Below are 27,162 nucleotides of genomic sequence, written 5' to 3' on the forward strand. Positions count from 1 at the left end.
ACCATTGCCCAGAGCAGTCTGGCTTTACACCAGAGGTAAACAATTGACCGTATCCTTGCTCTCTTGGTCCTCACCAAACACAGATGAGAGTTTCAAGCAGATGCTGCTTACAGCCTACGTTGATCTCTACAAAGCGTTCAATTCAGTGAATTCGGATGCCCTGTGGAGGATCCAGTGTTTGGGGTGGAGCAGCAAAACTGATCAATCTGATTTCTGAACTATATTCTGGTACCAAAAGTGCTGTGAGGTGTGGTGGTTCCATCTCTAACTTATTTCCAGTTGATATTGGAGTTAATCGGGGGTGTGTACTGGCCCCCACACTTTTCAGTGCTTATATGGACTGGATTCTAGAGAGGATGTCAAAGAGATCGAGTTGCTGTACATCATTTGGGAATGTCAAGATCTCTCACCTTTATTTCGCAGATGATGTAGTCATCTTTGCAGAGACTCTGGGCATCATTATGGGGGTCCTCAATATGCTGAATGAAGAGTCTGAGCCATTGAGATTATTGGTCTCCTGGTTCAAGACTAAGATCCAGGCTTTCAATGACATATTGGATGCTGCTATCTTGTCTGTACCTTTCTGTGGTGAGGAGGTTGAGATCAGAGAGAGATTCACTTACCTTGACAGTGATGTTCATGTCTCCACATGTTGTGAGTGAGAAGTCGATAAACATCCGGGTCAGACCTGGAGAGTCATGGATTCACTGGGTCATGGGGTGTGGTGCTGTCGGTACCGATGCAGGAGGATGAAAGTCCAAGACTTTAAGTCCTTGGTGCTTTCAGTCTTGCTCTACGGATGTGAGATGGACTCTGACAAAGGATCTGAGACAAAGACTTAACTCCTTCGGAACCAGGTTTCTTCGGAGAATCCTTGGCTATCACTGGTTGGACTTTGTGTCCAATGAGCGGTTGCTAAAAGAGACTCAAATGAGATTTGTTACCTGTATAGTCCATGAGCCTCAGCTGTGGCTGTATGGACACGTGGCTCATTTTCCTGATGCTGATCCTGCTCACCAGATTCTCTCACCGAGGGAGCCTCATGAGTGGTGGAAGCCAACGACTCGACCACGTGCCTCATGGTTGCAGCAAGTTGATCAGCATCTCAAGGCGATAGGGATGGGCTGGGCATCTGCCTGGGGGATGGCCAGACGGAGGTCCCTGGAGTACTGGCAGAATGTGGATGTGGTGACACGCTGCTCTGGCACATTCTCTGATACCTGACCTGACCTGACACAATTGCTTACCGCTCATCTATCCTTTGTTCTTTCTATTTCTAACAAACACCTCCCTCCTTCCTTCCTTCCTTCCTTCCGTAGGCTTATACCATATTCATTAATGTTGATCAACTACTTCCCAATTATTTCTCCAATTCCAGAGGCAAGCCTTGCAGATGATGAAGCTGCAGGAGAAGACATACATACCGGACCAACACTTGAGGAGTTCAGATCGATGGTGAAAAACATCGTTCGAGTTATGGGGTTAGTTTTTGTGATGGAGGGTGATTTGATGAAGTATTGTGATGCTAAAGGCAGTGAGGAATGGCAATGCTAGCATACTAAAACTTACAGAGATGTATTTTATATCTGTTGGAAGCTCAACAACCCTTGAAGACCTCAATAAGATTAAATGGGATAATGGTTTGAGCATTCGCTCTGAGTCTGAGGTCAGTGGTTTGAACCCTGGCCGAATCGTAACAAAGACTTCAATAATGGTATGTGCAGCTTCCTTGCTTGATGCTCAGCGTTTAAATAGGATAGAGCATGGACAAACAAACATAGGTTGGCATCCATTGCACAGGTTTGATGGACCCAATGACCTCTTGTGTTGAAGTTCCTTGTAAGGGAACTCCTATTAAATAGGATCAAACTGGACTTTTTTGCAAACATCATTGAGGCTCATGAAGGAGCTAGAAAACAAAACGTAACAGAATAAAAGGAACAGCATAAAGTAAAGGGGGATGGAAAACACCAACAGCTTGAGGTTGAGGAGCAAAATATAGGGAGACTTGGACAAATAATAGATGCAGGGAAGAATGACGGGTAGGGGAGGATGAATGGAATAGAGAACATGGATATAGAAGCAAGCTCTCAGGAAGGAAAAACGAGAAATTTGGAAAGCTATGGGCTTGGGGAGGGTCATTGGGGGTAGAAAAGTTCATGCTTTTCAATGGGGGGATGATCTGAGATGGTGATGAACAGCTGTCTTGAAGATCTGGAGGGAGGAGTGAGATTGAAGAGAATATAGAAGTTGATTCTACAGGTGGGGAAAAAAAGAGGAATGAATGAGCAGAGGTGAGGAGTGATTCTAGATTTTGGGAGTTTCACCAAAAGGTGGTTGCTGGTGGACCACGTGCACCCTGCAGAAAACTTGGGGGGTGGGGGGGCATGGGCAGGACAAAGCACCTCCAGAAAGGAGGTGGTGGAAGACAGAGACCACCTACCTGTTTAAAATGTAAAAGTGGTAGGCCCACAGACTCAGCTTCATTGAGGGAGATTCCAATTACTTTGTGAAGTAAGACAAAAAGGGAAAAATATATTGCATTTGAAAACGTTGCTTACTCTACACATGGGGCAAACATGAAGAAAGTGTTAGTGTAATCGGATTTCTGATGAAACTCAAGTTGACTGGAAATACTGCGAGTCAAAAGAACATGTCTGACTGAACTACACAATTTGTTATTACATTTACAAAGATATGTCATCATGTGAAAATGGTTCAAGTTTACATGATGATGTAAACTTGAACCCAACTACATGATGATGATGAAGAACTGTTAGGAATCTATGACCAGACTGAAGGAATTTATAAATACAAATCCAATCATTGTGGATGACCATTCCTTTCTAACACTTCCCAAAAACAATGTGGAAGAAAGAAAGAAAGAAAAAAAAAACTATGTACAAGCTGTTGGAAACTTCAGAACAGGCAAAATAAATGAAAAGGATGCAGGTTAATAGAATTTTCTGTTAAAATGAAATACACGTTAGGCATATCTTCTTTATAAAGAAGGGATCAAGAAAATGGATCTTGATAAAGTCCAAATGGAACAACAAAAACAAAAGTTAGATTTCGTTTTGGTCAACAACAAGAATATACCAACAGATGTGATGGTGTCAAAACGTTTCAATCATAGCAGTGACCATTGATTGGTAAGGAATAAACTTGTATTCAACCTAATAACTACAAAGAGCAAGAAGAATGAGAAAGACGAGCAAAAATTGATACATTCAGGTTGCAGAACAAACAAGAAAAAAAGCAATCAGAGATTGCACACCCTCACCAGGACTTATTTTGTGTGGTGTTTCTGTAGTTTTGTGTGGTGTTTGTGTACTGGTGTGTAATGTAATTAATAAGAGATATAATTAGAAATGCCATTTTATAACTGCTGGCAGTGATGACTGGGTACCAAGACTTCCCACTTCGATGCAACCCAGCATTGATTGGACACCTGGCCCTGATCCATGACTTTTTTTTTAAATTATTATTCAATTTATTTCAGAATGGGATTAAAATAAATTCAATTCAAACGAGAGGGGGAGCACGCGGTAGAGTGCAAAACCTCCGCCGCCAATACTGCTGGGTCACTTAAGTGAACCTGATGTCCTATTCATTGTAGGTCAAAACGGATCAGACTCTACTGAACCACGATTGAATAAACTAAACTAGATCGACGCGCATGTAGAAATGCCAAAAAAAAGAAAATCGAAATTTTTTTTGAAAAAAAAAGGTGCAAAATTTTTTTTTTCTTTAACAAATTTTTTTTGGGGGGGGGGGTGGAAATCACTTAAAACATGTAGAAATGCAAAAAAAAAATTCAAATATTTTTCAAATAAAATCGAAATTTTTTTGAAAAAAAGTTGCAAAATTTTTTTTTTTTTTTCTCTAACAAATTTATTTAGTTTTGGTTGGAAATCACTTAAAACATGTAGAAATGCAAAAACAAAAATTCAAATATTTTTTAAAAAATTGCCACCATAGCGGCCATATTGGACTTTGGACCAAGTCCAAAATCTAATGGCATGATCCTTGGACCATACCTAATCCCCCCACCAAGTTTTGTCGAAATCCGTCCAGGAATTTTTCCGTAATACTGTTCAAAAACAAACAAACAAACAAACAGACAGGGGTGAAAACAGTAACCTCCGTCCATCTTCGATGGCGGAGGTTAATATAATGGAAGAGCAAATGCTGTATAGTCCTGCAATGGAGTAATCAGAGGGAACCCAAACAAGCAAAAAGCAAAGATGAAGTCATCAGGAGGAAGCTGGATAGGATTCACATTTCAACTGCTACTCCTCTCCCCTCAAACCCATCCAAGCACAGCCAAGTGAGCCTTATTCAAAATAAATAAATAAAATCAAAAAAGTAATTCTGGCTGCCATGTAATATAATATGTAACATCTAATAATAACATGCATCTGATCAGGTTGAAATTTAAAACATATTGTTGCGAATTCGCGCCCGCCGGCGTGCGATCGGCCACGTGACTCGAATCGCGGCACGTCGCCCACCGGACGGACAATTCTGTCGTGACCCTCTCGGACTAACGCCGGGAGCTAGTCACGGGTGGGCCTTTCGGCCTCACCACGATCGTGCCAATCGGCCACCCGCGTGGGATAGGGTTGTTCGCCAAACTCGACCTACCTAAGTACCCACGCGGATGGTAGACCGGGCGATCGCACCTCGCCGCAGGTCGACTCCGGACACGGGCCGCTTAAGCGATCCGTTCCGTGCTATCGGGATAACCGAGCGGTGTTATCATCGGCCTCGACGGTTCCGATTAATTATCGGGCGTATTAAGCCCACGACGAACCCATTACGTGAAGCAAGATGGAGATTCAATTAAAGAAAAGGACGCAGCGAAACGGGGAACAGTTCAACATAATGCACATTTATTCCGTGGCACACGGAGAGCACACATATAGTCAAACAGAATCAGAATGCACATAAAGCAATTTAAAACAACAACAACAATGCAGAGCTACGACCGACTACGCGAGCACACGGCAACACTTAACAGTTTTACTTCACCAGACTGGCGCCACACACACACGTTTACACCAAACCCCAAAAGAAAATGGAAGTGCGACTTTCCTGATCGCGTCGAGTCCTCCTTTTGTGACCGCAACTCCGAGCCCCTCCGGCGTGCTCCACGAGCTCGTGCCGCGTGTCGCTTGTGTGGTCCGCTCGACGATACGGACGGGGTTTTGGGGAAACGGATGGGGTTTGTTTGGCCCTGTTTTCCGCGCTCGCGCACGGGTCAACAAAGCAAGGCAGGAACAACAAGCTCACGACTCGAACCAGAAGACGACCATGAAGACCAACCCTCGACCAACCACTCACTCCAACTCTCGACCATCCAACTCTTGACCAACCACCCCAACTACTCTCGACCAACCAACTCTTGACCAACCCCTCTCGACCAACCAACCCTTGACCAACCCCTCTCGACCAACCAACCACTCAAGGTCCGTCCTGTCCGCCTTTTTGTAGCGCGGGGCTCCACCCCGTTTTCGGCCCCGCCTCCCTTCGAACTTCTTGGAGAAGCCTCTCGAAGGGGGGGGGGCGTGACCTCTCACTTTCCCTCCACCCCGCGCCGTGCGGGAGCCGGGGGAGTCAGTCTTGGCTCAGAGCCAGGGAATTATTCCCCCAAAAAGAGGCCCCCACCTTTTCTCACCTTTGACCCCTGCATCGCCCCTCCTCCACACCGAGCGCGGAGAACCTCGATGGGAAAAACAGGTGGGAAAACCCCCGAGCATAGTTGTTGGTTTTTGTTTGTTCCCGGAGATCGTAACCGCACAGGGCCTACTGAATGGCGGGTGGAAAAGATGTGGTAGCGTTGATGGTGGAGGTGGTGTGGTTGGTGCTGTGGTGGGGATGGCGTGGTTGTTGAGATGCTGTTTGTTTGAAATAAAAGATAGAACAGAAAAAAATGGCTAACTCAAAGCGTCACAGCCCGGATGGATCACATAATTTCCCTCTATACAACGGGTTTGGGCTTACTACACATGTACTTACAGAGATATCTCACCTACGGGACCTGAATGGTGGTTTGCGAATTTCCACAACCATAACAATATATATTCCCCATCACTACGAGATCATAACTGCGAAGTTTCATATCGATTGATGAAGTGGTTCAAGAGAAATAATTTTTCAAAAGATTTTCACTCAATCCAATATGGCGGCCAGTCCATGCGATCTATCAATTATTCATGAACACCCTGATGTCCCCAAGGCTTGGGGAACAAGTGTGCGACATTTCCCCTCAATCTGTCCAGCCATTCTGGAGATGTTTTTTTTTAATAGGTTTTAAGGTAAATCCAATATGGCGGCCAAACCATGTGACCTATGATATAATAGGTGTGAACGTTTTGTTCCTCATGGATAGGCGGTCATACTTGTAAAGTCTCGCCTCGATCTATTCAGCCGATTCAGAGAAGAAGATTTTTGAAGGTTTTTTTTTATTTTAAAACAGTATGGCTGCCGAACCACGTGAACGAAAACATAAATATTTATCTGTGGACCAATTTATCCATAGATCACTCACAAAAAAATTCATACTGATCAGATGTAGCATTCTACGTATGCAATTATGATGTCATAACTAAGACACCTATGACATCATTAAAAAATTACACTTATTCCCCATGAGGACTTTCCACGTGCCAAGTTTCAATTTTTTCCTTGGTGAGATTTCGGGAGATACAAAGGTCCAAAGTTTTTCCTTTTTTCCAATATGGTTGCCACGCCACGTGACCTATGACATCATAATTATCATTCAGACATTCCACATTAGTCGCTCCTATGACGAGAATTTTCTGTCAATCCGACAAGTGGTTACAGAGATAAACACAAAAGTTCTGTGTGGACAAACAGACACAGACAAATGGACCCAAACGCAATACCCTCTATTCCAGTAAAGGAAACAATCAAATTCCAAAATGAACAACAAATTTGAACATCTCAAAAAAAATTTAAAAAACGTTGACGAACACCCTGACAAAAACGATGACACAGATTAAACCTCAGCAATTGCAAAGAATGGAAAATGTATTGTAGGCCCTGACTGAAGAACAATTCAGAAAGCACCAATATTGTCATAAAAACAATGGGCTTGAAACGCGACACCCTAATTGTCGTAAAGCCTCTACCATTATGACGATAGATGCGAACATTATTTAGTCTGATGCTTGTAAATGATTTCCATGCAGTCCTGTCGGTGTATTGCAGGCCTTTAATGTCTATCTTTTGCTCGATTTTTTTTCTCGTTTTTTTTTTTCCGTTTCCTTCAAGAGTAATGTTCCACTTCCTGTTTCTTGCCCCTGTGTGAGACCCACATCACCATCTTTGCCTTTGCTTTCATAAACCCTTGGGTATTAAAAGCGGGTGTCTCATCCTTCCAAAACCGTTTGATCACAGCACCTTTCTTGTTTCTGTTCATCATTGTTTCTGTCCATCAAGCCAGCTCTAGCCTCACCACAGGAATCCTGATCTTACTTTCGAACAAATGAAAGAAGAAGAAAAAAAAATACTGTGATTTGAATGAGACGATAAAGGAAGAAGTAGAAGGAGTAGAAGAAAAGGATATTGGAAAACATGTAAGAATCTTCAACAGGAAAGCAGCTGAAAGAAAATAGAAAAACAAGAGAATATGTCCATTCCTCATTGTCTTCACTCAACCCTCCAAGCCCTCTGGAATTCCTCTGGCTGCATATTCCTTGTCTATTTGGTATCTAATGTTTGTCTATTTGGTATTCCGTCCACCTAATAATGATATCTCTCCATAATATACCTCTATTTCCCCAAACATGGATCATATCATCACTGTCCATCTTAGCTCTCTGTTCCTCATCTGCGGTGATTTCAACCATCACCATGCCAGCTTAACTGGGTGTCAATTCCACAACAACCAGCCATATCACATTGAGACTAAGGCCTATTATGACTCTGTGGGTCTGATCCAATGTGTAAACTATGTAAACCAGATCTGTGTAAGTGGTACGTCCTCCCTCTTGCACCTGGTAATGATTACCTTTCCATCCAATCTCTCCTGTTCCTCCTCTGCCCCTCTTGGCTTCTCTGCCAATGTTCTTGTCAAAAGCCCATATCACCCTGGCTATTGTAAGGAAGTAACCTCAATGCTGTGGAATCTGGCTGTTCGCACAAGCCAACTGGCGTATGGACTGCAACTTGCCCTCTCACAAAATAATTGGACTGCCATCTTCACAGCATCTAATGTTGATTATGTCTGTGAATACTTTCACAAAAGCCTACGTTTGTGCATGCACTGGTTTATCCCTTTCCGTCTGAGTATGTCCTATTCATCCTCTCAGCCCTGCACAAATCCTGCTTTGCTTGTAAAGCTCTCAGCCTGTGGCCTACAAGGTCACCTTCTTTTCTAGATTTCTGTCTTCTTCTACTCATGCAGTCAACATGTTGGTATCAATGGAACACTCTCCTCTCCCAGTGGACGATGGAGTACTCGAAGGGCCCCTCTGTTTTAATTCTTATCAGTCCTCCAAGTCTCCCAGCAACTGCAGGATGTTTGTTCTTCCAGTAACTCCCTCCTGGTTAAATTCCCAAAATAAAAAAAAAGAATCTGACTGCACAACTTAACTCTTTTGTTCACACATCTCGAGGGTGATTGTTCCTCATTTCTCCTGTATGTGGAACTGCCTTTCTGAGACCATTACATCCCACTCTTACCTCTAGGGCTTCAAACAGGTAGTGCACCGCTACCTCACGTCATCCCTCATCCTCACACGCATTCCTTTTTACCTACATGAATCTTGCCTAGTACCTGGGCCTGGTTTATAATGAAACCAGGCCCACACTCAGAAGGGGCCCATAATGACCAAAATTGTTACTTTTTAAAAACAAACTACTTTATAGGTGTGTATATATATATATACTTTTTAACCTCTGCCATCGAAGATGGACGGAGGTGACTGTTTTCACCCCTGTCTGTCTGTTTGTTTGTTTGTGAACAGTATTACGGAAAAACTCCGACGGATTTCGACGAAACTTGGTGGGGGGATTAGGTATGGTCCAAGGATCATGCCATTAGATTTTGGACCTGGTCCAAAGTCCAATATGGCCGCTATGGTGGCCATTTTGAAAAAATATTTGAATTTTTGTTTTTGCATTTCTACATGTTTTAAGTGATTTTCAACCAAAAATAAATAAATTTGTTAGAGAAAAAAAAAAACAATTTTGCAACTTTTTTTCAAAAAAATTTCGATTTTATTTGAAAAATATTTGAATTTTTTTTTTTTTGCATTTCTACATGTTTTAAGTGATTTCCAACCAAAGAACAAATTGTTAGAGAAAAAAAAAATTTGCACCTTTTTTTTTTCAAAAAAATTTTGATTTTTTTTTGGCCATTTCTACATGCGTGTCAATCTAGTTTAGTTTATTCAATCGTGGTTCAGTAGAGTGTGATCCGTTTTGACCTACAATGAATAGGACATCAGGTTCACTAAAGTGACCCAGCACTATTGGCGGCGGAGGTTTTGCACTCTACCGAGTACTCCCCCTCTAGTTTTTTGTTGTTGTTAAAGCAACAAATAATCATGTTGTCATGTTGTTTTAAGATACATTTTATTTCTGTACTGCAGTCCTTTACTGGCACATAACATCACTGCACTGTGAAGCACTGTCTCAGGCATGGGTGAGACGCAGAGTGGAAGAGGTAGTTTACAAGAGAACTAGAGACAAAAATGATGAAAAAGTATTTAAGTGGTGCTAAGAAAACGCAAGCGTAAACCAGCATTGGATGAAAATGAAGCAAAATGCCCCGTGTAAGCAGTTAAACACAGAGCACAACACAGCTGTATGCTGTGTTAAAGACAACTTCTGTGCCGATCTCCTGTCTTTTACAATGGTTCTCCAAATGGGGGCCCACAAATTTGTTTGGTACCAGATCAACAAAAGGTTAAACCAGCATTGCCGAGCACCACCCTCTTACTTCATGCAGATTGCTGTTTCTTCCCTCCTCTTTTCTTGTATGTTCATTTTCTTGTTCATTCTATCCAACTGATGCCCCACTGCTCAACTAACAGTTCAACCCTCCCCCCCATCACATCACTTAAAAGCTTTGAATTTTAAAGCTTTTACAAAAGCCTACGTTTGTGCATGCACTGGTTTAAAGTTATTTTTAAAGTTTAAAAAGAAGCTTAAAAGCCTATAAACATAGTTGTTTTTTTTAACCGTTTTAAAAGCTGTTTTTTGTTTTTTGTTTTCATCGAAAATGTCGATCATATCATTCAGTGTGCCAAATAATTCCATCAACTGAATAATTATATGAATCGAACACCTTACCTGACACAATCTTGAGAAACAAGGACATGGGTGGGTTCTGTGAGCAGAAAATCTGATTTTTTATTTCATTTTTTAATAAGGTCGAAGGTCTTAGGCTTATGATGGAGCTGCCACTTACACATTTTAAACACTGGAAATACCGGCCAGCCAAACACAGCCACTGAGCTTGGGGGAAGTGTCATCACTTCCCAGGATAAGACTCTGGATACCAACGAGGTCACAACAGTGGTGCTGGTTTTCTCACTGCACTCGGCAGGGCATTTCTTCAGGAGGAATTTCCTCCTCCCCATGGATGCCAACTTGTCCGTGATCTTAACCTTTTAAATGCTGAACTCAAAGCAAGGAAGCAAGCACCTACCAGCCGGGGGTTTGAACCGCTGACCTGCCACATTTGGAGCGGATGCTTTAACCGTTACACCACTGATTCTGGTTTGGTCATGATGATGTAAAATGCTGCAATATTTTGTCCAAATATTGCAAAAGGAAGGATTTTGAAAGTACCAAAATGGCAACTTGTGGTCCACAGTGTTCAAGTACATAATTCAATTTAACTAGAACGACACTCACCTCCTTCTGCCAGGCTGAACAATTTAAGTTGTGTATCCCACTGATAGGCCGGATCTGCATCTGGACCTTAACCACAATCGAATAGGCTTGCTCTCATCACCAAGCCAACTCGTACACCAAGTTTTGTCATAACCCGTCCACAATTTTTGAGATATCATGCTGTGTGTAGTTTTTGGCCTGATGTCTCACTTATGAAGAATTGCTTTTAAAATTCCAGTGTTCAGGTCCAGATCCAGGTCCTCATCAAAATCTAATCAATTCATCCTTGTCACACACCCAATATATGTAATTTTTCATTCACCATATCAATAACCAACTTGCGATTGAGCTGGCCAACAACAAACCCTGGAAGAAAACGGATTAGAAGTGGATATTCAGCAATTAATCACTATCATACAATAAATCAGCTTTTTAAAATGAATGACAGAATATAAATTACTCTTGGACCTAGCATTTATTCATTCTCTTATAGCCTTCAAGAGGGTGGATACAAATGTCATCATACAAGCTCTGCATTGCCTAAACATATTAAGGGGTCGACAATGGTGGAACAACAACCTTAAAACTATGTAGAGGCACCAGGGTCTTCAGATCTTGACAAAATCACAAGCTGGTCAAACACTTGGAATATATCTTTCAATCCTGACAAATCTCACACTCGAGATCTCTCTCCAAAATGACCGTCTGGCAACTCCCCCTCCTCCCACAACCCATCTACTTTCTTAACCCTCTTGAGGAAGTTCAGTCACTCAAAATCTTGGGTCTCACTATTCAGCATGACCTTTCTTGGGCAAACCACATTTTAAAGTTGGCCTGTAAAGCGAGCCAAACTGGGCAAACTACACCCCAGTTTGTCTTCCTCCATCATACAAAGACATTCCTTGGCAGACCTGAACTCCTATCCACCGACAAGGCTTTCACCTGCAGCTTGGAGTACTGCTCTCCCCTCTGGGCTGGCTCCCCTACCTCACATCTTGCTCAGCTTGACGCCGTGGAAACCAAGGCCTTCAAGATTATTAGAATCTCCCTCGATGAAGCTGAGTCTATGGACTTATCACTGCACCATTGCAGACAGGTCGGTGGTCTCTCTGTCGTCTACCGCCTCCTTTCTGATCTTGCACTCTCTGCTCTTCCCATGCTTTGTCTTCTCCAGGTTCCTGCAAGGTGCACACATTCCACCATCATCCACCTTCTGGTGAAACTACCTAAATCCAGGATCACTGCTCACCTCCACTCATTTGTTCCAATCCCTCCTCTTTTCAAATTTCCAGTTTTTTCCTCCTGAGAGTTTCCTTTTGTATCCACCTTACATACCCCTTGCCCCCCATTCCTCCCCTCACCCATTGTTTGTCCAAGTCTGCCTCTATCCTGGCCTTCAACTCTGCCATTGGTGGTCTCTCAAATGTCCTTTTTGTGATTTTACATCTTGATCTGTTCAGTGTACTTGTACTAGCTCTTCCACAAGCCTCAACTATGTATCCAATTTTATTTTTTTTAAAGATCAAGATCGAAAGAGGTTACAGATAGTGACACAATCTCATCGAAATTGTTCACTGCATGCCTTCAAACATCTACATTGAGAAAATAAACGAATAAATATAGATGGAAAAAAAACCAAAAACCAATCGATCTTTCAAACAAAACATTATTTAGATTCCAAACGATGCTGAAGAACTGAAAATCGGGATGGAAAAGCTAAATTTGAATCAGACTAAATATGACGAAGACAAAAATCATGTTCTACCGCTATGTAAGAAAGCAAGAAATTCAAATTGTTAATTGCAAACTTGAAACAAAAACATGGTTTACATTTACTTAGCCAAACTCTTTAAAATGGATAGGGATCACTGAAGAATCAAATGACGTCAGAAGCTGTTATTACAACTTCCATAACATCAAATCAATTCTTCTTTTTGACGCACCCAACATGTCCACCAAGTTTTGTCCGAATCCGTAGACACACTTTTTGGAGATATCTTGCTATATATCATTTCAATCCTATCTCTCAATGGTGAAGAATCACTGAAAGAATTATCAGATCCGGATTCGGATCTTCACCAAAACTGAATCCCTTCTTCCTCGTCACACACCTGTGACCACCAAGTTTTTTTCTGAATATGTCCACCACTTTTTAAGATATGCTATATAACGTTTTTGGCCCTATCTCTCAATGGTGAACAATCACTTTTTAAAATATCGTAGTCGGATCCGGATCCGGATCTTCACCAAAATCGAATCAATTCGTTCTTGTCACACACCCAACCTGCTCACCAAGTTTCATCCGAATCCATCCACAATTTTTGGGGATATCCTGCACACAAACAAACAGACAGACAAATAGGGGTGGAAACAGAATCTCCTTCCACCTTCGGTGACGGAGGTAAAAAAGTAAAACGATGCGAGGACGTTACTCCAAAAAGTATGTAAACAAGTTTTGGATGGTCACAAGAAATGATCATGTAAAACCATCCCTACGTCTTTCTCTGAATAATGGTTGTGCCAAGAAATGTGTGTGTGTGTGTGTGTGTGTGTGTGTGTGTGTGTGTGTGTGTGTGTGTGTGTGTGTGTGTGTGTGTGTGTGTGTGTGTGTGTGTGTGTGTGTGTGTGTGTGTGTGTGTGTGTGTGTGTGTGTGTGTGTGTGTTCGATATAACTTTGCCTTTTCTCGGCACAACCATTATTCAGAGAAAGACGTAGGGATGGTTTTACATGATCATTTCTTGTGACCATCCCAAACTTGTTTACATACTTTTTAGAGGAACATCCCAACAGTGGAAGGAGGTTGTGTTTTCACCCGTTTCTGTGTGTTTGTGTTGAATTTCCAAAAGTTGTGGACAGATTCGGACGAAACTTGGTGGGCAGGTCGAGTGTGTGTCAAGGATGAATTGATTCGATTTTGGTGAAGATCCGAATCTGGATCTGGATGCGAGAATTATTTAATTTTTCAGTGATTTTTCGCCATTTAAAGACGGGGCCAAAAACGACATAGTACTGTATAGCATGATATTTCAAAAATGTATTGGGCCCGATATGTTCTCGTGGGTCAGGTATTACCTGGCGGAGGTATGTGCTCTACACAGTGGCCTTCTAGTTTTTTTTAAATGTTTTTATCGGATTATTGTATGTGATCAAGAGACTTGAATGCCACTCGTATGTGCTTAAATAACTCTCCAATCTTCATTTCATCCCCACCCTAGGGTGCTGGTGTTCTTGGTGGCGAAGAAGAGATTCAAGGAAACATTACGGCCTTATGATGTAAAGGATGTCATTGAGCAGTACTCAGCTGGACACCTGGACATGCTGAGTAGAGTAAAAAACCTCCAGAGCAGGTAATTTACATGCAGTAATTTCATCACAATTGTCCTTGTATATTCTGTTATTTCATGTATCTAAATCGATGCTCATCAGGAGATAATCCTGTAAGCTCAACAGTGCATAAAGTGCCTTCTAATTTACTGTTATTTAATACAGAAGTAAAGGCTCATGGAAAAGAGAGACAACAGATGATGAAAGGCCACTTCATGACCAACAATAAAGCAGATGGGAACAGGCAGACAAGTGGTACTGTCTTAGATGCATAAGGCGAGCAAATGAAAAGAGACGGGGAGACACTGCCACGAGGAAAGGCACGCACACACGATGAGTCACAGAGGCACGTCTCAAAGGCACACAAACGAACCGACAGACAACAGTACTGAATGCAGACAAAATGTTAAAGGTACCAATAAGGGATGGGTCAATGAAGATGGTTAAGATCAAAGTTTGCAATGGGAAACAACATGAGATGATTGTGGACTGTCATCTTAAGGACTGGAGGGAAGAGCAAGATTGGGAAACTCAGAGAGGCAATTCACCAGAGATGAGATAAAGGGAATAAAAGTGAAGGTGAGCAGTGGGAGAAGATGTGAGAAGGTTAAAAAAAAAGTATCGGTTGCTGAATGAGGATGTGTGACAGTTGCGGTGGGAGAGGTGAAATGCTGTTAAAGAGCACAGGCAGAAAAACTGGAAGTTAGGTGTCACTAATTGCAAGGCTATTAACCTGTCTACTGTTAAAAAAAGAAAGAAAAAAGGAGCAGCCTCTTTTACTTTACATGAGCAAATCTAATGGAAGAACAAGGTCGAGCTGACAATGGGACAAATACAAGAGAATAAACGACAAGGAGTTGATCCTCTAGGTTTCCTGCCTTTTGGGAGATGTTTGCCTTCGCAATATAATTCATCCAATCACAGCCGTGATCTAATCAGGTTGAGATAATGCCATGAGGAATACATATCTGCAATATGAAAGCTCCATGTTCAACGGGTTTTTGAAACATTGCATAAACAAAAGTGTATGGACAGGTGATCGGTTAGTCAGATGGAGCTCATTCCAACACCTCCTCCCTCCCCCGCCGCCTCCAAGCTTGTCGGAGGGGTGAGGGACAAAAAGGAAAAGAGAAGGAGGAGGGAAGGAAACACTGAAACGAGAAAATAAGATGGTTGGGTTTAAAAAAAAAAAAAGGTGAATGGGGGCAATCAAGATCATGGGTCAGAATTGGGGATGACAAGATATTGTGGTGCACTGCTTGTTTGAAGCAATGGAGGGAAGAGTGAGACAGAACAGCTTCTGGAAGCTGGTTCCACAGACTGGAGAAGAGGAATAAAAGTGATGACGTGTACAGTCAGCCTGGATTTTAGTGATTTACCGAGGAGGGGGTTACTGGAAGAACAGGTGCATCGTGGAGGAGATAGAGAAGGTCAGAGAACTGGGAGAGCGGAGAGAGCAATATTGGAGAAAAATGGTAGAAAGCAAAGACCACTGACCTGCCTGCAAAGTGAGAGCAACAGACCCTGTGGTTCAGCCTCATCACAGGAGATTCCAATAATTTTGAGAGCTTGAAAGATTCCGCAGAATGCAGAAGAGACACAAGTGATGCTGTGGTACCAACCCATAGCAGAAAGCAGAACTTCAATGAGCTACAGACAAAGACATTGGAGACTGTGAGTAGCTATGATTTTCCAAGGAAGGCCTTGGATTGATGGAGGATGGCCAGTCTGCAGCTGGCTTTGGAGGACAGCTTTGCTACATGGCCAGCTCAGGAAAGGTCATGGCTGATGGTGAGGCCGAGAACGTCAATAGGCTGAACATCCTCCAGTGGATGACCAAGGAAATAGATAAGTGGGTTAGTTTGATGATCCTTTCGGAGCGATAGGGTGAGATTTTTCCGGATTGAAGGCCAAGTTACATTTATCAGATCAGAGTCCAATCATTTCCAGATCAGCAGATAGAGCCTCAGCTGCTGTCTGCCTCGCAGAGGGATGGGGGTCATGTACAATATAATGTGGAGCCATCTGCAAAAAGGAAGAGAGGGTTTTCCAGAGCATCAGAGAAATCATTCATATAGATGAGGAACAAGGCTGGGCCCAATACACTGCCTTGGGGAACTCCATATTTCACTGGAAGAAGGGGGGGGTTCCATTAATGGCAACATGTTGATTGCGTGAGTAGAGGAAGTCAGAAATCCAGGAGCGAAGATGGCCTACTATACCACAGGCAGAGAGCTTGGCAAGCAAAGCAGAATGCCAGACTGTGTAGAATGCCTGATATATGTTATGGGAGACAGTGTTAACTTCTTGTTTGAGATTGAGGGCCTCCAACCATTGTTGAGAAGGGAGTAGAAACATGTAGTCCGGGAGCCAACCGATCAAAATTAAAAAAAAATTGCCCGGTCTGCTATAAAATTTTTGTGTTGATTTTCATAAAGAGACACCCTTTGAGTATATGAAAACCAATGTTGGCAATGGTGAAACTCTTGCGCAACAACACAGTCAGCACTTTTGCGAGCCCCCTCTGATAACAAAATGTTGGCAAAAGCGAAGATGTAGGATGGGGGTAGGGGTAATTAATATTGTCCTAAAATCATAACCGCTAAACCTATATACACAAATGACCCCTCATATTAAAGAGGAGTTCATTTCCTATATCACAATTGGTGTAGATTTAACCTACCTACAATTGACAAGGTTATATGTCAAACAACAAAAGATTTATGTAACTCAGAAATGCTTGACTATCAATGGGGTCAGGAACAAGAACATACTTTTACATGCCATGGTTTTAAGGAAGATAAAATTAGAAATGGATTAACACAATATTGTGACATTAAACATCCTCTTCAGAGGAAGAGTCACTCTCTGAAACAACTCCACCACATGAACCTCTCTGACCAAGGCATTTGCATGTCACTCAGCAAGGCACAGCAGCCTTTTTGCATGAACATCGTTTCAGACATTTGGATAATTTGCACATGCAAGACACCGTTTTGTCTATGTTTGGCTTGGCTGGCTTAGACATGAGAATTGGGACCAGTTTTCCATTGATAAGGGTTCTGCCAAATGTTGTGGCTGGGGGAAGTGCTCGGTCACTGAGATGTGCACGTCTATATAGAAGCAATTGATACAATGCTCTTAAAACAAGGAAGTAAAACGCATCTTCTGTTGCTGGCAGTGACCTAAGGTCTAATTTTGAAGAGACAAACATATGCTGCCTGAGGGTATCCAAACAGCTGAACCCTTTTTGGCCATGCAGAGCAGTCCAGTATACTCTGGCCTCATCAATGACACATTCTGTTGCTGCCATTTCACTATCTCTTCCAAAATCAACAAGGTGGGGAAGGTTTCCTATCAGTCCCAGAGAAACCTGTGCCGCTCTTCTTTCACAGGAACACAGGCATCATCCCAACTGACTGGAAGAGGGGCCTTGTTGTCCCTCTCTGGAAAGGGAAGGGTGATCGCCAAGACTGCAACAACTACCGAGGGGTGACGCTGCTCTCAGTGCCGGGCAAGGTCTTTGCTCGGATAATTCTTGATGGGGTTCGCCACCATCTGCTTGAGCACCAGCGTCCAGAGCAGTCAGGCTTTACACCAAAGAGGTCAACGATTGACCGTATCCTTGCACTTCGTGTCCTCACCGAACGCAGACGAGAGTTTCGGCAGGGGCTGCTTGCAGCCTATGTTGATCTCTGTAAAGCGTTCGATTCAGTGAATCGGGATGTCCTCTGGAGGATTCTTGGTCTTTGTGGGGTGCCACCGAAACTGATCGATCTGATGTCTGAACTCTACTCTGGTACTGAGAGTGCTGTGAAGTGTGGTGGTACCATCTCTGACTTATTTCCAGTTGTTACTGGAGTTCGTCAGGGATGTGTACTTTCCCCCACACTTTTCAGCGCTTGTATGGACTGGATTTTAGGGAGGATGTCGGAGAGATCAAGTTGCGGTGCATCGTTTGGCAATGTCAAGATCTCGGACCTTGATTTTGCAGATGATGCAGTCATCATTGCGGAGACTTTAGACATCCTCTTGGGGGCCCTCGAGGTGCTGAATGAGGAGTCGGAGCCGTTGGGATTACGGATTTCTTGGGTCAAAACTAAGATCCAGGCTTTCGGTGGCATCTTGGATGCTGCTGTCCTGTCTGTGTCTGTTTGTGGTGAGGATGTTGAGGTCGTGGATAGATTCACTTACCTTGGCAGTGATATTCGTCTCCGCAGGTTGTGAGCCGGAGGTCAATAGACGTCTGGGTCGGGCCTGGGGAGTCATGGATTCACTGGATCATGGGGTGTGGCGCTGCCGGTACCTGTGCGGGAGGACGAAAGTCCGAGTCTTCAGGTCCTTGGTACTTCCAGTCTTGCTCTATGGGTGCGAGACTTGGACTTTGACCAAGGATCTGAGACGGAGACTTAATTCCTTTGGTACCAGGTCTCTTCGAAGAATCCTTGGCTATCGCTGGTCGGATTTTGTGTCCAACGAGCGGTTGCTGAGAGAGACTCGGATGGGATTTGTTACCTGCATAGTCCGTGAGCGTCAGCTGCGGCTGTATGGACATGTGGCTCGTTTTCCTGACGCTGATCCTGCTCACCAGATTCTCTCAGCGAGGGAGTCTCATGAGTGGAGGAGGCCAGTGGGCCGACCACGTGCCTCATGGTTGCAGCAGGTTGACCATCATCTCAAGGAGATGGGGATGGGCCTGGCATCTGCCTGGGGGATGGCCAGATGGAGGCCCCTGGAGTACCGGCGGAAAGTGGACGCAGCGACGCGCTGTTCTGGCACATGCTCCCATACCTGACCTGACCTCTTCTTTTCCCCTTCTGAATGGGTAGCTCACTGTGTCACATCCACACAACACATATGTGCACAGAAGTGTAGCTGCGACATCAAGAGGATTTTCTGGTACTTCTTGCTCAACACTTCTACCAGCTCATGAATAGGTAGGTATTGATTCTGCCATTGTATCCAGAGTTCTTGCAATGTGTTCAAGCAGCAGAAGTGATATATACACAGCATAATTATGTCTGTATCTGTTGCATGCACAACAGCTCGATGGTGATCAAGATATTCCACACAATATGCAAGATGAGCAATAATCCTTGTGTCTGCCTCTTCATGTTCTTCACAAGGTAAGTCCAGAACTGAACTTGATGCTGATGTGATGGAAAGAGTGTGACCTTTGTTTTCCATCATACCACCAAGAATGATGGTCACTCCATCCGGAATAGCTTCAGGACTCTCACAAAGGGAAGTGCCAATGAAGTTCTGAAGATTTCCTTTATTTCTTGGATTCTTCATGAGTAAATTCCAGTCCGGAATTTCTAGACTCTTGGATGGTGAGAATTGTCTTGCCTGGTCTGTCTGGTTTCTCCTCTGCTGCTCATCACCCTTCAAAGTATGGCTATCATCAAAATCATACTGATCACCAATGATGTTGACACAGTTGCACATTTCAGGTTTCAACTGCAGGATACACCTGCTTGCGAAGATACAGCTGGGGAAGTTCACCAAATGTTTTCGCACCCATTTTTTGGTATTTATTTCCAAATGCCATTGTGTCTACCAGATAAACTGTGTATAGGTCACTCTGTGGTAATGATGGCATCTGTAAAACAACATCCTGCTCAGCTTCAGCAATTAGCACTGCCACGAAATCAGACTTGTTGCCTTTGCGCATTACAAACCCCTGTGCTAAGCGTGGATCAACCTCAAACAGGGATGATGGATAGTCTGTCCACTCATGGGAAAATGCAATCTGTCTTGTGACTGGGTCGGCATCTCGATAGAAACACAGCACACGTGTAGCTGCAGTCTCATCTTGATAGATCCTGATTAAACTGTTTCCTTGATGGTTTTGATTTCTTCTGTGAGGAGAAAGTTACCAGCTTCAGTGGTTCAATCTTAATAGAGACCACCTCTTCTGCTTTCATAATGGCTTCCATGCCCTTAGCTTGAGCATGGACCAAGTCTTTTGAAGCATCCTTCTCACCAGTTGCTCTATTGAGCAGATCCACTTGGTTGTTACACTGGAATGGGTTTATCATCTGCTGGCATATCACTTTCTTTGATCTCCTCAACATGCATATGTTCTTCTGTTGCCTGCTTATGTGTTTCTCCATGATGAGTAGATTCCTGTTGGCCTAGATTAGCCATAGACTTTATGTTCTCTGATACAGCTGTGAGAAATGGTGCTGTCTTCACATATTTATCTCGAGCAGCTGGTGCCTGAGATATGCCTTTGAACAGAGATGTCTTCCCTTCATTGTTGTATGTCTGCTCCAGGGCCATGTCACTCCAAACACCATTGAATTTTCCTTTGGAAGAGTGAACTGTGAAGTACCCAACCTGGATCCAGCAAACCTTAACCGAACTGTGTTCAATAGAGTAAGAGGATTTTGGGGGTAGGGGTAACTTTGGTTGACAAAAATGTTAATTTTCTCTTTAAAAATTGATAGAACTCACTCAAATTTGCTGTTTTAATTAGCCAAGGATACCATGTTCATATCACATTAAGAGAAATTAGTATTCTAATGCAGCATCTGCCTATGATAAGAAAAGTTCAAAAGGCCATCTTCAAAAAACGTTATTTTTAAGGCATTTTTCACAAAATTATGTACTTTTACGAGGTTTACTTCCACAAAGGCAATTTTTTTTTTGTCATTTTACAATGCACTGATTGAATTCTTACATTTAGTTCACATTTATTTTTCATGAATGTAATTTTTTAATTTTTTTAGAAATTTTATTGACAATTGCTGTTTTATCAAATTTTTCAAATCTTCCTCAAACAAAAACGTCCACCAAAATTTTTCGCAAGAGCTTATGAATTGCCAACATTGGTTTTCATGAACTGCAAACATATATCTAAACATCCTGGGGGTGTAAAATTTTATAGCAGAGGCTGTAAGGTCCAACCCTAAAACAGCCTCATACACAGGTTGGCTCCCGGACTAATGTCCAGAGTTGAGTGACCGAGACAAAATCCTAACTCTCTCTCTCTCTCTCTCTCGAATATATATTGTGCAGCAAAAGGCTGCGAGATTGCATCATTGGCTGGAGACATGGCAGTACCACTGATGCAATGCCCGTTGGCTAGGGCAGGAATTTGGTCATGGCTGGCCAATGCTCTCCTACTTTTTGTAAAGGAAAAACACCAGGATGACAAAACAAAGAAACACCAGGAAGTGAAGGAAAGAAACACCAGGGTTACAGTTTATAGCTGGGTCAAGATTCAAACCAGGCTCGACAGCTTAGAGGCGAGTGGGCATACCTCTCGGCCATCCTGCCAGCCCAGAATCATAACTGATGGTCAGAAACCAAACTGTTTGAAAACAGGAAAGACTTGACATCAAAAGCAATGATGGCCTACTGGCTTATAATTGGTGGGGTCTGTCTTTGCATCCTTCTTGTGGATGGAAGTGATGTTTGCTGAAGTCCACACAGAGGGAAGGCCAGCAAAGGACACAGGCAAAAATAACATTCCTTTCCTGTAGTAATTCTCTGCAGACTACTGTAGTAGGAACTGTTTACCAACTATAGTATATAAGTACTACTCTCATATATTATAGTTCTAACTAGCATTTTTGCTTGGGGAGGAGAGACTGAAGAGGGCAGATCGAGGGAAAGCAAGAACGAGAGGGTCATCACGGGATTTTGAAACATGGCCACTGGTGCCATCTGAGTCCCTTGCCAGCATTGATCGTGCTACAGCATATTTCGTTTTTGACTCCATCTCTCAATGGTGAAGAATCACTTTAAAAATCAATTGTATCCGGATATTCACCAGAATCTATTCTGGCGCTCCACCGGGTATTCCGACAGGTTAGCTGAAAGATAGCATCAGATGTCCTTGTCACACACCCAACCTGTCCACCAAGTTTCGTCCGAATCCGTCCACACAGACAGACAAGCAGACAGACAGTGGTGAAAATATAACCGATGGCGGAGGTCATAATCATGTCAAGTGCTGTGATCACATGACAGGTAGATTGAAGAGGTAGGAACTTGAAATTTGGCCAGAGTAATGGCATACAGTGGCTGACTCAAATTACACCATTCATTCTCATATGCAAAAGTGAATGTTAGCAAATTGGATAGCCAGCTTAACATTGCTCTCAAATTATGGCCGAATTATTTGTCTGTGAAAGTAAAAATGGCAAGTTTGTTGTCAGATCATTCCATCAAAAATGGATACGATTACTGAATGGCGAGTACATGCTATCTTTCAGCTAACCTGTCGGTATCTTTTTTCATTATTTCTCAAGTTAAAGGTGTTTCTTAAATAATGTTACAAACTTTTGTCATTTTAACATTACTAGTTTTATCCCCACGCTTTTCTTCTTTTTTTTTAAAGGGGGGTATATTGTAATCGGCTCGCCTGCTTGTCTGTCTGTCTGTCTGTCTGTCTGTTACGCTATCTCCTCCTGAACGGTTGTGCAGAAATTCATCAAACTGGGTAGTTGTGATCAACACCTGGCAAGAAGGTGGAAAAGCTGTTTCATTTTTGGCCCCGCCCCTTGAGACCCTGGGACGGGGTCAAAAGGTCAAATACCAGAAAATGCAACGACGGACACATTTAAAATAAAACAGTTTACACACTCAACATTAGGGCCGCATGACATCTGTAACAATTTATTTAATTTGAAACCCCTCCCCCCACCCCTCCCCCACTTAATGTGCCCCAAGGGGTGGGAACTTGGAATCACAGGGGTCAAAACGGAAGATTTTTTTTAAACTCAAACTTTAATAATGGGTCATTCCTGGTGGAACTTTTTCCCCATCTTTCAACTTTGCTTAAGATGGGAAGCGTGGGGTTTGCGATGGCATGCCGTCGACTTCGCTCGAGTTCAGGTTATCATTCATTCATTTCATATGGCGCCAGCAGCTGCTAGTTGCATCATTGCTGGGAGCTCGGCTGAGCCGCTGATGCAGCAGGGATTTGGAATTTGTTCAGGGTGCCAGTGATAGCTCGACTACTCTTTACAAGGCACACCATGGGATCTTCAACGTCCACCAACGAATGCCGGCGGACGGGACGTCCAGTCTAACGTCCCTCCAATGGACCATACACACACACACACACACACACACACACACACACACACACACACACACACACACACACACACACACACACACACACACACACACATACACACACACACACACACACACACACACACACACACACACACACACACACACACACACACACACACACACACTTTGTATCTTTTCCAAAGTCTTTACAAACTTTCCTAAGTCTTTACAAAGGCCTGAGATTCAAACCCAGGCTAGAGGCGAGAGTGCGTACCTCTGGGCTATTCAAGCTGTTCAAAATCCATTTCACCATTTGGTGATTGACTTTTTACTATGAAAATACTTTGAAGTGACTTTATCCATTTTTCTTTCCAGTATTTCAACCGTCATTATTCCACCTTTTTAGTAGATATACACGATGGTACCAAAAGTAATTGGGACAGTAAGGTCATGTCGGGTTTTTAATTTGTACTGCTTATTCAATTTCTCATCGTGTCATGGTACCTCACACGTTTTATGAATGAGCAGATAGCCAGTGTTATATCGTGTTCCTCCTACTTCACAGACAATGCAAGTTTGACAATGGATTTGTGGTTGGTTATCTCCGGCCCTCAGGCTGTATGACAAGATGTCCTATAATACTCAGGTTTTGGTTGGCGACTTTAGATTGTCAATATTGTTGTCCTTAAACCAATTCCTAACCGACACAGCAGTGTGTCAAGGTGTGTTAATATGCTGGTAGATGTAAAGAGCCCTCATAGTCTAGGCAGTATGTGACTAAACCTAGAACAAATTGCAACAGTTTCGCAGTAAAGTTTTTTTTTTTTGGTACCTATACATATTATGAAAGACATACTAAAAGTATAGGTGAATATATTTCGTGGAACAATATTTGGCAGCCATTTTAAAAATGGCCACCGTCGAAAATTTCATTATTTTTTATATTCTTATATTTGCTTTTGTAGGTCATTAAAAGGCCACATATGATTAATTTTGCACTGCAGCCTATGAACTTGGGTTATTATCTTATAGTTAGAATAATAAAATTTCATATTTCATATTCCCTTCATCAGCATAAATCCAATATGGCAGCCAATTTTTGCCATTTTTCATAATTTTACAACCAAATCATTTATAATGTTGCTTTTATCTCTACTTCTAGGGTTTCATGGAAGGTGAATTTATCTAGATCAAAATTAACGCATTTCAGAACTTCCTTACAGTACAGTTGGCCCATTCAAGGGTGGCCGAAGTCCGGCAGTACACGCGAGCGAAACCCAGCTTTTTGGACGACCGCTTTGAAGATATGTGAAAAATTGTGGTAAAACACCAAATTTGCCACAAAGCTTGAGGAATTGCTTAGTGATGATTGATATAGTACCAAGCGTGATTTTTTCCTAGAAACCCTTAAGTGCGAAAATGCAAAATGGCCGCCACGCAGATCAATTATTGTCATAACTTTGTAAATATTTGTCGCAACAACATAAATGAGGTGGCCTTCTGTATGTTTTCAGACCTAAGGAATCTCATGAGACCAATGTTTACTTCATAAAATATATGTGAAGCCAGATTATATATATATATATATATATATATATATATATATATATATATATATATATATATATATATATATATATATATATATATATATATATATATATATATATATATATATATACATACCGTACATGTTATATCAAACATTTTATCATCACACCTGTTGTATATTTTAAACTATACAGTGCAGTGTCAAGTTCAACCTCGAAAAACAAATGCAAAAAGCTTCCCAATAAGACTTTTTTGTTCATAAACATGTTGTGAAAACATACTTTAAGAAGTATAGGTAAATATATTGTTAAGGATTCGCGCCCGCCGGCGTGCGAACGGCCACGTAACTCGAATCGCGGCACGTCGCCCACCGGACGGACAATCCAGTCGTGACCCTCTCGGACTAACGCCGGGAACCAGTCACGGGTGGACCTTTCGGTCTCACCGCGATCGAGCCAATCGGCCCCCGCGTGGGATAGGGTTGCTCGCCAAATTCGACCTACCTAAGTACCCACACGGAGGGTAGACCGGGCGATCGCACCTCGCCGCAGGTCGACTTCGGACACGGGCCACTTAAGCGACCCGTTCCGTACTATCGGGATAACCGAGCGGTGTTATTCGTCGGCCTCGACGGTTCGATTAATTATCGGGCATCTTTGCCCACGACCAACCCTTTACGTGAAGCAAGATGGGGATTCAATGAAAGAAATGACGAAGCGAAGCGGGAAAAACAGTTCAACAATAAGCACATTTATTTCGCGGCACACGGGAAGCACACATATACAATTCCACCAAAAGCACATGTAAAAGAAGAAGACAAAAAGCAAATGCAACAATGCAGATCTATCCGACTACGCGAGCACACGGCAACACTTATACAATTTTACTTCACAGATGGCACCGACAACACACATTCCCAAAGCAAAAGAAAAGAGAACCACCCTCCAGGATGAGGGGGTAGGCGGGCCTGGGGCCGAGACCGTGTCGGGCCTACCCGTCTGATGATGAGACGCGGAGCGGCGGTGGTGCCTCAACTCCGCGGGCCTCGCGGACAGTGTCTGGTAGGGGGTGTGAAGGGGGCCCCCTTTGTCGCACTATCTCAGCGCGGGGGGAAACAGGAGGGGGTTGCTGATGCTCGGGGAAAGGAGGATTTCACAAAATCGCGGGTCCCGCGACGAGCGTCTCCACCACGACCTCGGTCGCGCCGCCGGCCTTTCTCTCCGCAGTTCCCCGAATCCGACGCGAGCACCCCCTCGTCCGCCTTCGCCGCCTCTCCACAGCTCCGTCCTCTTCACTCCGACTCCGCGAACTCCCAACTGCACTCAACTCTTCCTCGGCTTCCAACTCAACTCTTCCTCCTGCGAACTGAACTGCCTGACGAACGCAGTCGTTTTTATAAGCCCCGTGGCTTCGCTCCTTCATCTTTGACTCTCTGCCTCCGACCTTTCACCTCGCTCCCCATTGGCCCGAGGAAAAGTGGGCGTGAATGCTTTTTGATCCATGAATTTGCATATAGCAACCGCCCTCCAACGCCCTGGAGGCGGGGCCAAACCGCCCCTCGCTCACCGATTGGACGGAACAAAAGTGGGCGTGAGTCGTTTTTGATCCGTTTTTCTTCAGAAAGTCCGCGATGCTTTTGAACACGCTGCACGGTGCGCGCCCTACACGAGTCCAGCATCGGTGCCCACGAGTGGCGCGAGATGACGGTGATGCGATGGTGGCGAGTTGTGACGGTAAAGGTCGTGGCGGTTGTGGTGAAGCGGCGTTGTGGTTGGTGGTTGTTGTTGTGATGGCTGTTGAGACGTGGTTGGTGGTGGTAATAATGGCGGTTGGTCCAAAATAAAGATAGTAAAAGAAAAACGGCTATCCTGAAGAGTCGCAGCCGTCATGAATGACATTTATTCCCTCTAGACAACGGGTTTGGGCCTAACTACACATATACTTACCGAGATATCTCACCTAAGGGACCTGAATGGTGGTTTGCGAATTTGGTCAACCACAACACTACCCCCTCCCCTTTTTACAGACTCGTCCCGAGTCGTCAAATTTTCGTGTGCCATCATGTGTAGTTTTCCCCTAGTACATTTTACCTACGGATCCCTGAGTGCGACATTCATGGTATTCGTGTCCCCAAAATAAATAACCTAAGGGCTGAGTAACTACCTAAACAAACTCACTCACACGGACGACTTAAATAAAATTGCCGGCGCTAAGACAAACATGCCGGGGGCGCACTCATATGTACAGTACATCTTACCTTAACTTACAAATTTTACACTAAACCATGGCCCAGGATCACTGAACTCTGCAAAAAGAAAACAGTAAGCAGGGAGCCAGGCTGCCCGCATGCAGTCTCTGGCTCAAACAATGCAGGTGAC

At 43.3% G+C, this 27,162-nt stretch overlaps 1 protein-coding gene across 2 annotated transcripts in view; it reads left to right on the top strand.

Annotated features, from left to right (window-relative positions):
* LOC147017332 (potassium voltage-gated channel subfamily KQT member 4-like) overlaps positions 1-27,162 on the top strand; it is a 297,121-nt gene that overhangs the window by 251,730 nt on the left and 18,229 nt on the right. For both annotated transcript variants that reach the window (XM_085846894.1, XM_085846893.1), the window contains exons 10-11: positions 1,379-1,481; positions 14,089-14,220. In XM_085846894.1, coding sequence (XP_085703020.1) covers positions 1,379-1,481; positions 14,089-14,220 — 235 coding nt within the window. The remainder of the gene's footprint in view (positions 1-1,378; positions 1,482-14,088; positions 14,221-27,162) is intronic.

Source organism: Eptatretus burgeri, chromosome 11 (genome assembly GCF_056783735.1).
Source record: "Eptatretus burgeri isolate ZD-2024b chromosome 11, Ebu_testis_v1, whole genome shotgun sequence".
In the NCBI taxonomy this organism is placed as follows: Eukaryota; Metazoa; Chordata; class Myxini; order Myxiniformes; family Myxinidae; genus Eptatretus; species Eptatretus burgeri.